This window comes from Manacus candei, unplaced genomic scaffold, assembly GCF_025592945.1.
Source record: "Manacus candei isolate 608988 ecotype Guabito, Panama unplaced genomic scaffold, ASM2559294v1 h1tg000017l, whole genome shotgun sequence".
Taxonomy (NCBI): Eukaryota; Metazoa; Chordata; class Aves; order Passeriformes; family Pipridae; genus Manacus; species Manacus candei.
Window position 1 is genome coordinate 15,178,760 of NW_026138065.1, and position 12,479 is coordinate 15,191,238.

At 37.9% G+C, this 12,479-nt stretch overlaps 2 protein-coding genes across 3 annotated transcripts in view; both read right to left on the reverse strand.

The window, feature by feature from the left end:
• Nucleotides 1–620: 620 nt before the first annotated feature.
• Nucleotides 621–12,479, reverse strand: part of RHOQ (ras homolog family member Q) — a 175,496-nt gene continuing 163,637 nt past the window's right edge. The window contains exon 5 of the transcript XR_007903804.1: nt 621–632. The gene's annotated coding sequence lies outside the window, so the exon portion shown is untranslated. The remainder of the gene's footprint in view (nt 633–12,479) is intronic.
• SOCS5 (suppressor of cytokine signaling 5) overlaps nt 5,476–12,479 on the reverse strand; it is a 31,822-nt gene continuing 24,818 nt past the window's right edge. For both annotated transcript variants that reach the window (XM_051782895.1, XM_051782894.1), the window contains exons 2-3: nt 12,387–12,478; nt 5,476–9,844 (exon numbers count right to left, since the gene is read on the reverse strand). In XM_051782895.1, coding sequence (XP_051638855.1) covers nt 8,219–9,832 — 1,614 coding nt within the window. In that variant the 5' untranslated portion in view covers nt 9,833–9,844; nt 12,387–12,478 and the 3' untranslated portion in view covers nt 5,476–8,218. The remainder of the gene's footprint in view (nt 9,845–12,386; nt 12,479) is intronic.

Below are 12,479 nucleotides of genomic sequence, written 5' to 3' on the forward strand. Positions count from 1 at the left end.
AAGTGTCCTCCAACCATGAGTATACACCACGTGCACCAGGCAGGAGGGGGGGGAAGGAGAGTACCCTTACCAGTACTGCTAGGGCGGAAAAGTATTTGGCTTAAGTATCAAGGTGTCCCCATGCCCGTAGTCTGAATGGTCACACAAGCCACCACTTGAAGGAAAAGTCTGTCTTTTTTCTTCTTGGCACATAATGAAACTGAAGATAAACAGTGTATAAATAAAACAGTGTGCTTCTGTAGTACAGAATGATAACAATCTCAACAATTCGTCAGCTCATGCCAGGAAATTCTCCTCACACACTGCTTGCAGGTTTATCAGCCTTATCAGATTGGCTACAAAAAATAAAATGACAAAAGCAAGGAGCCAAAAGACAGTGTCTCCACAACAGAGCTTGTAAGGAGCAAACAGTGCTTTATGTGGGGAAACCCCAAACTATGGCTTGACAGAGGGCTGTGTTAGGAAATGAGGGGCATGTGGCAGTCAGTGCCATGCCACTACATACCTGTGCATCACATATATCGTGTCAGTCATTCCTTGAGCAGAAATACTGAAACAGAAATACTGGGGGTGGATACATACCAACCTCAGGTCTTACTGCTCATTGAAGGAAGGATGTTAGACGTGTGCTGCTCATCACTAGAGCACAAAGTATTTCACAGATGAACCAAGTAGCATTATTCTTTTTTTCACTAAAGGGAAACGCAAGGTAGCGAGCAGCAACGCATCCAACTTACCCCACAACTAGCAAGTCTGATTCCATGCAGCTCTTTGTGACCTTCTTATGAAGACTGAGTCCCACGCTTGAAACTGCAATGAATTTACATATTCCTAGTAATTTAACAGATGAGAGCGACAACTAATGCTATTCTGAAGATTAGAGATACTATAAATAACAATTTTTATCCATTTTTGTAAGTTCTAAGGAGAGACTGTGAAACCCCTCCTGAAGGTTTACAACCTTGACTTCCCAGATGCCCCGAGACACCTGATGGGAGAGCAATGTGAGAACAGTCTCACAGGTACGTTGTATATTTATTCTCTATACCAACATGTTCTATTCTAAATACCTGCACAGTTACAATACAAGAGCTTTCTGAGATAAAATCCTAAAATTCCCTTCCTAGGAAAGTGACACAGAAGCTTCAGATCACCTGGTGTTTTGAAACCTTTTTGAAATATTACCGTGCCCGTATCTTCTTTACCTAACCAATAAAACCATCATACTATTACATGATTAAGCATATCTGCTATAAATTTAACAGTACTTGCACTTCATATTTCAAACTCACCACCATAATAGGAAAGTCAATGTCCATTACTTTTATTTATTAATCAATTATGGATTTATTTCAGCTGAATTTAAGGCACTTAGGCTTCTGCATGTTTCAATGAAGCTAAAGCTAGAGAGGCAATCTCTATATAAAACAGCCAAAACTCAAGTTTGTCAGGGTTTTCATTTTCTATTAGTTCACTACTGATGAGAGATAAATACTTCAATGGAGCCTAGACTAAATGTATTTTTAGGAGCAGTGGTCTAGAATATATATATAATTAACAAATTAAGAAGCCTGAAATAGTTCTACATAGCAGCCCACGATACTTCTTCAGCTTGTCACACGTTTGTTGCTGTGCCCAGCTATAACTCCTCACCAGCAGCATTTTGCTCAGTTTTCATAATTATCTATAGAGTTTGCACTAATTTGCTTTCAGAGCAGCTCCCATCAGGCACAGAGGAGAAACACTCCCAGTTTATGGGATGACATCTACATCTGTTCCTTAGTTTGTGCTCAGGGGGGCTGTGCTCTAAAAGACACGTTTATGTCAGAAAAACACATCTTTAACCCAAAACTCGGGAGAAAAACACTTGAGATTTAAGTGAAAACTTGCTAAATTTAGAGCTTGATGGAATTTCACAGTGAGATAAAACTTCTAGAGGCATTAACTGTCAGTCTGTGGATCTCTTGTCCAAAGTATTTTAGATGCAACAGAAATGGACTGGAACAAACATGAGTTAATGATTACTTTAACAACTTACCGCTTTGACATGTACAAAAAAATATTTGCAAAACTGTGTATTTACAGTATAGACTTAAAATAAACTCATTAAACCCACAACTTTTTTGCTCCCAAACAAATATAAAAAGAAAACAATATGGCAGTTTATACCCCGTTTATTAAGACAGAGCCATCTATTACTTAATACACTGGTTGGGTAGCCATAAATCACATTATTTTCTTACTCTATTAAGATGCAAGACAGTTTGGCAACCAAATAACAAAGACAAATTAGGCAGGGTGGAGAAACATTTAAGCTGCAGCGAATTAAAGAACATCTAGGCTAGGGAGACCTAAACCAGCACAGTTATACAAGGTGCTGGCATCGGGTGACGCTCGGCATGGTGTGCTTGCCAGCCTACTCCTCGAGTGCCCAGCGGGCCTGCCAGGGCCCCTGCAACTGGAATGTCGGAAAAGGTCCAGGGACCGTCTGGATGCTGCTTTTTTGGCCACCTACCAAAGAGTGCACCACCAAAGCTACAGTTTCTGTGCAGGGATCGCATAGTTCTCTGGAAGAATGAAGGCTTCTGGTAAGAAAGTTTAGTGCAATCTGAATTAATTTGTGCCCACAGTGTCATTATTCATTTTCCCAAAACAGTTTAAATATACTTGCCGTAGGAATTTGCAATCTCTGTAAAGATATTACAAAGCAGTGCTTATACAGTTGGTGACTACATAGATTCAACTTTAATAAATACATCTCTTCAAGCTTTTGCAAAACCACAAGTATGAAAGCAAGAAGTGACAAAGCAGCCAAGTGCTTCTGTATCTTCCAGACGCTATTAAAACTGCCATGGCTCTAAGAAGTTGACATACCTTATCGCACAGGAAGCACACAGTGTTCAGTTTAACAGCTGCTCAGAGAAGAACAAAACCTAATTCTGCTTCCTCTTTGCCAACGTGCCACCAAGTTACAGCTCCTGCTGAGAAGTCAGAGAGGTTGCTTTACTCCAGACAAGCAAGTTCAGATATGTTCCTGCTTGTCAGTGTAGCTGTGTGCTTAACATGGAAATCTGTAAAACGAGCTATATCGCAGAGTTACGTACTTTTCTTCCTACTGAAGACAAAAAAGGGTCAAGCACCGGGAGCTTCAGCTCATAAACACATTGTGTTGGCCCTAGAGAACCCAGCTGGTAACAGCTGTAGCCTTAATGCAAATTTACAAAGTGAACACTTACTCAGCTTGAAAAGCATACACACAATAGTTACCTTGATAACAATAAATACAGTATCAGGTTAACATCCTGTTGATACACAATTTTTGTAAATTGAATATTTTATAAAAATAAGAAATGGCAATGCTTCCTTGAAATAACAGATTTAATTTGCCTCTTGAAACAACTGCTCTTAAATCAGTCTGGCAACATGCAAGCAAATTAAGTAAAAGCACCAGATTTCTTTTCAGTCTTGAAATGATTGTAAGGTTAAAGTCATCAAGAGGTTGTTTGGCTTTTTTCTTTTTTAAAGAGTCTTGATTTAAGACACAGTGAGAGGGGGAAAATTTCTAAAAAGCATCTTCAAGAGATCCTTACCTCATTGCAAAACATTTACTTTATGTATATTGGCATAAAAACATCAAGCCTTTTTCTTTTCAAAGCCTTCATCAGCAGCATTTTCAATTACAAAAAATAAAGCTTAGAATTCAGACATTAAGTCAAATGCATTTGGCAGACACAACCCATGGTCAAGTAAATGATTCTCTGTACATCGATATTGCAAAAAGGGAGTGCAATTAGCAGTGTTATACCATGCTCCATAGGAGTTAACACTTTAAAAGCCAACTAATTTGATTTCTGTCTATTTTTAAAAAAATAATGATGAAAAATCTCCCTTGGTCACAGTTCGGAGATGACTGTTTAGCAAGCATAACAACAACAGGAAAACACACACCAATCAACTAGTCATAATACATAAATATAGATGAAGATACAAATAAAATAGTCCTTTTATTTGCAAAGCATGCCATGCACAGAGAGAAAACTGGGAAAGAATTTTTAGAATTCCAATATATTAGTGCTCACCATATTGGTGTACTTCAGTAGCTTCAAAAAAGACCATGAATGAAAACCTGCTAAGAGGCATCTTATTAACATATAAATATATATGTGCTAGATTCCTGCAGACTAAGGTTCAGCACATGTGCTCATTTCACAACAACAGTTTAGGAAAATGAGGCTCAAAAAGCGCTTTCATAATTTTAAATGTGAATGGTTTTAAAAGGAGAGACATTGCTATTTTAGAAAGAATCAACTAAGATTCAGTTCATATTTTTCCATTAAATACTCTATTTCAAGATAGCTTTGAAAAAAAAAATACCTGCAGATACATCCCTCTGGTACTTCTGACATGACAGCTTCTGTCTTACATGCAACTCTGCAGCAGAGACAAACTTTATAGCATTCTGCAAATATTTTGGCTTCCACAAGGATACTAAAGTAAACAGTTTTTTTATCACAGAAACAAGGAAAGATCCTGAATCTCTAACTAGTGCAAAACTTTAAAGTTAAATATGGACTTCAGGATTTGAGTGACTGACATGTAAGAGGCTTGACTTCATCTTATCAAACACTGTGGATACACAGACATGTCTTTCAAAGACTATGCTTCTGATTTAAAGACTAATTTCGTAAGCAACAAGCCTCCAAATACACATAAAATTTAAAAGCAGATAAATGCAAAACATGGATTTGCAACTTATTTTCTTCAGAAGTTCCTTTCTGACAAGTAAATTAGCTGGACAAGTATCTACTTGCCTTGAGAGTATTTTCAAGAGTTATGCCTTTAAAACAGACCCTCCTATATACTCAAAATATAGTATATTTTCTTTTCTCCAATTCCATGGGGACAAAAAATATCTGTGTAAGATTTCTCACAAAATCCTCCTACAGAGTAGACCCTTTCTATAGCCCTTTCTGCAGAAATGAGAATCACCTCAAAAGAACACTTTACAAGACTGAGGCTCAAAAACTCAGGCATCTGTCATGTAACCAAATTAGACGAGAATAATACAAGTGTACCTTATTGCACTAAATCCTACTGTTAAATTAAGAAAAAAAATCTGTGCTCTGTGCTCATCTGTAAGAAGACACATGGAAGATTTTCTAAACCAAACCAGAAGGTCAAACAGAAACTGAGAAATCAATTATTTGCATTCTCCCCACACTAGCATGCTAGTGCCTTTAGAACTGAAAATGCATTCATTCAGAAATACACTGCAACTTGAGTAGTCAACACTCAAGTCCAGCATAATTTAAAGTGATTCATTTTAGCATAACCACATTAGCAAATTATTCTGTATATTTCAGTGAAGCAAAGCTTTAAAAAAGCTGTAGAGAAATAGACCATTCCTTTTTCGTGTGTTTTAAGGGAACACTAAATCTCTCCATAAAGATTATTTACACAAAGGCAAGAGCAAACTTTCTGAGATAAGGATTTGGGGTTTTTATTTTTTTTCTCCAAGGATTCCACCACATGATAAAAAATTAAACGAATGTGTATTCCTGACCACATTGACAACGTCACAGCTAGTTTATGACAAGCAACTGCAACAGGTGTAAACAAAAAACAGGTCCCTACACCGGGACAAAGCTTGGTTGCAGGCTGACTGTATGATACTATTGAAAGCAAGATTTTAAGTAAACTCATCTGGCATTCAGATCTGACTGAGGGAACAGTGAGAACGACACAGTGAAGGTACACTTAGGTGCAATTTCATGCTGGTGACTTTTTCCTCTTTTTATGCTTAGAGCAGATTTTAAACCAGGAGTTGCATATCCAATGACACACATACAATTCAAAACTTAAGAGACCATTAGCACAGTTGTACACATAATTACATAAACTTAGTATTTACATATTCTAAACAAAGTTCCATTTTAACAGTGGAAGTCTTTTAACACACGAAAGAAGATAATCTACTACAAAGAATGCATAACGGGATCACAAATTTTCCACAAGCATATAAACACATGTTTTAAAGTGCTTTCTGGGTGCTTCAGATTAACCCCTCGCAGTACGAGCTTTCATGTAGTGCTGTTCCAGTCATTACAAAATTATTTAAATCGTTCCTCTTCAGGTGCATTGTGAGTTCAGGAAAAATGACGACACCACTGATGTAAAAGTTTTAAGCTCTACCAACATAAACGTGTACATTACTTAAGTTCAGATGAAGTTGTCAAATACTTTGGTTTATCATAGCTTGGGATAAATATTTGATAGAACAAAAATTGCACCTCTCCACTCTTGAGTTTTTTTTACTAAAAAAATACCCCAACATAAATTGACAGTATTCTTTGGTAAAAACAGGACATTTGGCCAGTTTGCGTGTACATTATTTAATAAAATAGCCTAAAAGTGAACAAATGCCACTGCTGTACTATCAATTTACAGGAATAAGCATTCCTTGCTCAGTGGGGAGTATCAAAATATTAACCTTAGCAGTTAGTTATATAACAAGCTGAAACACCTTCAGCAACCATTACAGGGGATCAATTATGTTTTAGAACACTTTTTGCTTGACATTTATCCTTTACATTACAAAAACCTGTAAAATGCTCTATGCCTGCAGACAAGTCCACTACTTTGCAGTGACTACAGAAACGTTATTCAGTGGTGTACACTGTCAAGTTTCTGTAACAAAAACCAGGAATACGGTGTGCTGACCAACCAATATTCAACTGCACAGTGCTTGTGCATTACCTATACTAAGTACTAAGAAAAGCCTATTAAAAATTCAGTTAACTGCTACAAGTTACGTGAATATATAAAAACAGAGCAGATATACAAGTATAACACTGAACATACTGTACTTTATTAGCACAAAGAGCCAGAACAAGGCACAGCAAGCAGAAAAATTCATCAATAGAAGGGTTAGTGTAGCATACAAGAGTAACGTTTATTGTACTTGCAGCCAAAATGTTCCCTACCTCACACAGGTCACTGCCCTAGAGAAGTAAGAAATAACATACTGTAGCAGCTGGTAAAGAAACTAGGGAGCACTCAATTGGTACAAAACATTAAACAGGGGTCAGGGCATTCCAACAAAATTTTAGTGCAAAATGTCTAAAGACAGAACTACTTTAAGTTCTATCTCCAATTAAATAAGCAAACAGAAGTTAGAATCTTGTTTCTAAGTAATCTGTTGAAACTATAATCAGTGCATATTACTTTAAAACATTTTTAAAAGCGCAAATGGAAAAATATTTACAAATAAAGTGTAACAGTACCTTTGAAACCTGACATTTGTTTCAGATATGTCAGATTTTGTACTCTGATTATAATAATTCAACCACTTGTCATGTTCTCCAAAAAAATATCAGTCACCTTTAAATAATAAAAATTTTTTTCTTGTCACTATTACCTTCCATTGTAAGTTACTAGCAGTGAGGCCACCAAGTTCTTTTTTATAAAAAACCCACAACCTTATGTTTTATGGCAATAATCTAATCCTATGTCCTGCCACTGAAGCAGCAATTCACACTGGAAGGTATTTTTAACTGTCCAAGACAGTATTACTTTTGCTAACAATGCCACTTAAATCTCCAAGTGTTTATAATAGAATTACAGTACTGAGCAGGCATATTCAAGTTTTAATGATTAGGAAACCTTATACACTGTGAAAAGCATGATTCATCTGTTAGCATCAAAGAACCATTAACTCTTAATGGACTGCTTCTAATGAATTGCTCTTCATTAAAAGAAAATATTCACTAGTATTTGGAAACTCGTTTGTGAGCTAAATTAGTACTTAGAGTAGTGGAACGTTTTCAGGAAGAGAATTTTAAAAAAATACTTCAAATATTAGCAAAAATGCTCCTCTGATAAAGCCTTTCTTTATTAGCATTACGTGAATGCCCCATGGAAAATGCCTCATAGTTTCTTCATCCAATTACTACAGCTATAAAAGGGAAAAAAATATTTAGAAATTAGCAAAAATATTTTCATTACGCCTTAATGAAAAACGTGCAGAATTTGTCTGCTTATTGTTTCCAAGAGGCATCACAACTTAGTTTGATTAACAGCAGGCAGCATCTGACAGGATACTAACACTTAGCTTAAATAGGATATTGTAGAAAAGCTAGACGTCGTCGGTGCGCTCGCTGCAGTTAAACTGTAATACACAAAAAAAAAGCATATTCCAGAAGCTTATTTTGATTTCCATTTACTTTGTTTTTATAGGTTCCCGCTCCAGCCATCGCACCCTGACTTTTTGTTTATAGTGATACTCCTTTAGAAAGTCTTGCAACATTGAGGGTAGAGGAAGGTCATCAATCCCATCATACGTAGTGCACCTGCAGATTACTGCCCGGCAGATATACTGCAGACTAAAGGGGAAGGTCCTGTTCAGAGATACAGTAAGTAATGGTTCAAAGAACATGCAAGAGCTGGGGTCCTTGTAGTGCTCCAGAAGCCCTGTAACAGTGGAGGAGTGAAACACACAGGGATCATGGGCATCGAAACTAAAGTTGTGATTCCACTGCTCAATGCGTGCGTGCAGCGAGCGGTTGTAGCGCCGGAAGCTCACGGAGAAGAGGTAGTCCTCCTGCGCAGAATCCCTGAGCAAAAAAGTGCCTTCGGGTTTACCCTCCAGAAGTGCTTCTGCTTCATAGCGGTCCATCACCCCCCAGTAACACGGGTTACCTGTGATCTGAAGTAAGTCTGGCACGAGGCAGTGGATGTAATCGATCTGAGTGTGCACTTTCCAAGCCCCCTGCCTGCTGATATGGCCGTGGCTCTCTCCAGACATTTGACGCTGCTTCTGCCTCCGTGACTGCAGGCAAAGCGTTGTTGTGTCCTCTTCGGAGTCACAGTTCCCTGGAGGTGTTATGGTTTTGTCCCCAGTCAGCTCAGTCATACCAGGGGCTAACTTTGGTCCCAGTTTATACAATGGATTAACCTGTGCTGTAGCTTCAAAAGTATGTATTTGGGCATTGGGAGGGGGATCAACCCCTTCTTCAATACTAAGTCTACGTCTCTCTCTGAGCCTATCTTCTTCATCTTCTGTGGAAACCAAGGAAGGATCAAATGTGTCAAAGAAAGTTGAATGAGGACTCACAGGCGCTGTGTGTTGTTTAATCAGATGCCACTTCTGAGCCAGATCGGAGCCTGCAGGAAAAGGGCATTTCTCAAGCATTAGTTCAGAGAGATGGATCTTTCTTTTGTTAGAAAACAGAGGTTTGGACTGTTTGCTGTAAGTTCTCATGGGAAAGCACAGCCCAACAGTATCTTGTAGACGCTGTCGCAGAGAACGGCTACCGACTGTCCTGCTGGATACTGCATCCATATCATGGACTGAGCTCACCCCGTACCTCCTCTCTCTCCTCTGCAAGCCACTTCGTGTTCTACCAAATCTTTTCTCAGTATCCAAGGAGCTCTGGGTTTTGGTAGAGCAGGAATGCTTCTTCTTCCCACCCCAGGGAGCATGTCGAGAATAGGAGTCCCTTCGAGCAAGCCTGGCTCCCGTGGCGACACACGAGTCATTCTCTTTCTCAATGCTTATTTCAACAATCTGAGGAATTTCTGTGACACAGTTTTGGTTCCGCCTTGTTGAATTCTTTGAAGGACTTAAACCTAATTGCAGAGCAATGTTTTCTCTCAAAGGGCTGCTGGGTGGTTGTTGTTGAGTCAAATCAGTTACCTGGATAGCTTTCTCTTTAGCAGATGAGCAGTTACTGGAGTTCACAATTATATTTTCATTTTGGCTTCCACCCTCATGACTAAAGAGGTTCTGGCACCTGTATTTGAAATTGTTCCACATCTTTCCCACTTTATCCATGGATTATGTTATCTAAATTCAAGAGGAGAAGAAATATTGAAATAAAAATATAAATTAAAAACATGAGGATACATCTTCAGTTATCAATTAAGTTGTTGTCAATTAAGACACAAGATGACTTAACTGAACACAGTGCATTTGAAAAAGTGCCTTGGTCTTTGTAGGGTTATGTGGAAGAAACATGCATTACACCACTCTGATATTTAGAAAAATCACTATGAAGAAAATTTTTGGGAAATTACAAACATTTTATTTACAAGCAGGCCCTCCCAGTTTTCTGTAGGCGGGTCAGCATAGTTGTATCTATATGCTGATGGACAGGAAATACAGTCTAAAATTCCTCCTTTCAGGAAGAATTTGTAAGTCATATGTAAGGTATGACTCCCTGATAAGCTTCCAATAAGCAGCAGTAAAACAAATCCTAAATAGGAACTGTTCAAGTCACTCCAAACTATGACAGCAGTTATTGAAATCCAACAAGTGCACTGCAAATGTTCAGATATGTCATCTAAAAGCAAAAGCTTCAGCTTCAGGTCAGATAAATTTCCAGCTATAACTTGACAAGTTTAAAAACAAATAGCACAAAAAAATAAATTTAGGGGGGAAAAAAGAATTTACCATTCTTAGATAAGGCAATCACCAAAAGACAATTTTAGAATTATGAGGTCTCTGATACATTAATATAAGCCATTTGAGACAAATGAAAAAAAAACCCAACCAACCACCCAACAGTCTGGCTTTATTACTTAAGATATAAATGAATGAAAGAGCCCAAGGAACGTTTCTGTCTTTAGTAAGAACACCTAAAAAGAAAGCAGGTCCACAGCAGAAACATGACAGTGAATCATGAAGATACAGTAAAAAGATAAAAACATTAGCAGTATGTATTCTGAAACTACATCTTCAGAAACAGTTTAATAATTGGAACAAGACTGGCAAAAACACAGGACTGCCCTAGGACAGAGAGAAACAGGCTAATTCTGTACTAAATAAAGTCAGGCAATGCCAAGCTAAATTAGATCTAATTAAGTTCTGACAGAAGTGCTAAATGTAAAGGACTAAAACATGTCATCTCATCTAATTTAACTCTCTCTGGAAACTGCTCTATTCTTTGGAAACATTATTTTGAAGCAAAACTCCTCTGTTTCTGCAATTCTTTTCTGTTCACAACTAGAAAGGGATCCGAAGCAGTGCTTGAATGCACTAGGGCTCGTGAAATAAAGTGGATGATCAACAAGTAAGCAATACTCTAGCAGTCCAGCCTAGAAGTCCCTTAAGGTAGGAACACAGCTGTAAGCCCATGACTTTACAGAAGAATCTACTAAAACTGGGGAAGAGTCAGAGGCATCATTTACATGAGAAACATGAAAGCAGAATGAAAGTGAAACACCTGACTGTTACAGGATCAGAAAGCAAAAGTTTTCTTCCTCACCCCGTCATCTGATGATCCAGCAAACCCAGCAAGGTAGGTATCCACATCCAACTGCATTAAATGAGACCTTACGAATTTAGTGCAGATGAGGAAGGTGGGGGGGCTGCAGGGAGATCCAGCCCTAATAGTCTTTGGAGATTCCTGCTGCAAGTTACTTAGAACACGGTGCTAATGACAACCTGCACAGCACCCAAGCAGTTACTAAGGAGGGAGACACTTGCAGAGCAATGTTACACATAGAAGATGCTACAGAGTTTCATACTGTGTAAGCAAATCAGCAAGGAATGTCTTCCTGATTAAAAAAAATAATAATTCCTAAATTTGGGGTTGTTTCTGGAGTTGTCTGGATCAAACTGAGGGACTGGGGGAGTTGAAGAGCAGCAGAGCCAATAAGTCAGATCACATACAGATTTGTAGGAACCATTCAAACACATATCCTGCCATGGCAACAACCATAGCTGTTGTGGTGTCTCAGAATATCCATGCTGACCACGGCAGAGCACATGTTTGCTGGCTGCCAGTCTGTCAACACAGTATATATAAGTGGACTTCTACACTTTTTCCTCACGTTGTACATTTTTTTTTTCTTCCTCGTCAGACAGATGTTTAAAATTTTTGGGAAGGGAAAGGAATGAGAGAGTATATAAACTCCAGTCCCTTGGCAAATCAGGCTAGAAACAGTACACATCTTTGTGACAACGAACTGGAGTAACTTTTCTAACCAAACACATACTATTTGACAATGTCTTTTATTCTAGAATTGCTCTTTATTGCTCTTCCTTTGCACTATTAGTCTAAAATGTCTTAAGACTGTTTGATGGGTGGAAAGTTCTCTACATGTTCCCAGAAAGTTTCAAGAACAAATAAAATAAAATAAATAAATAAAAAAACAAAAAACAAACAAAAAACAACAAAAAAAACCAAACAAAAAAACAAACAAAAAACCAAACAAAAAACCCAAAACAAAACAAAAAAAAACCAAACAAAAAAACCCCCACAAAACCCTCCACCGACAAAATCACCACCATACTGGCTTGACAGATTAATTTTCAAAAGTTAAAGTTAAATTTATAAGGTTAAGTACTTTTTTCACACTCAAGAGAATATAGATACACTTCTTACCCAGAAAAGCATATGAGTCACTGTGTCTTGTCTCAAGTATACACCTCACCAAGAACTTGCTACATGCCTTCTCTGAGTTGTAGACATGGTTAC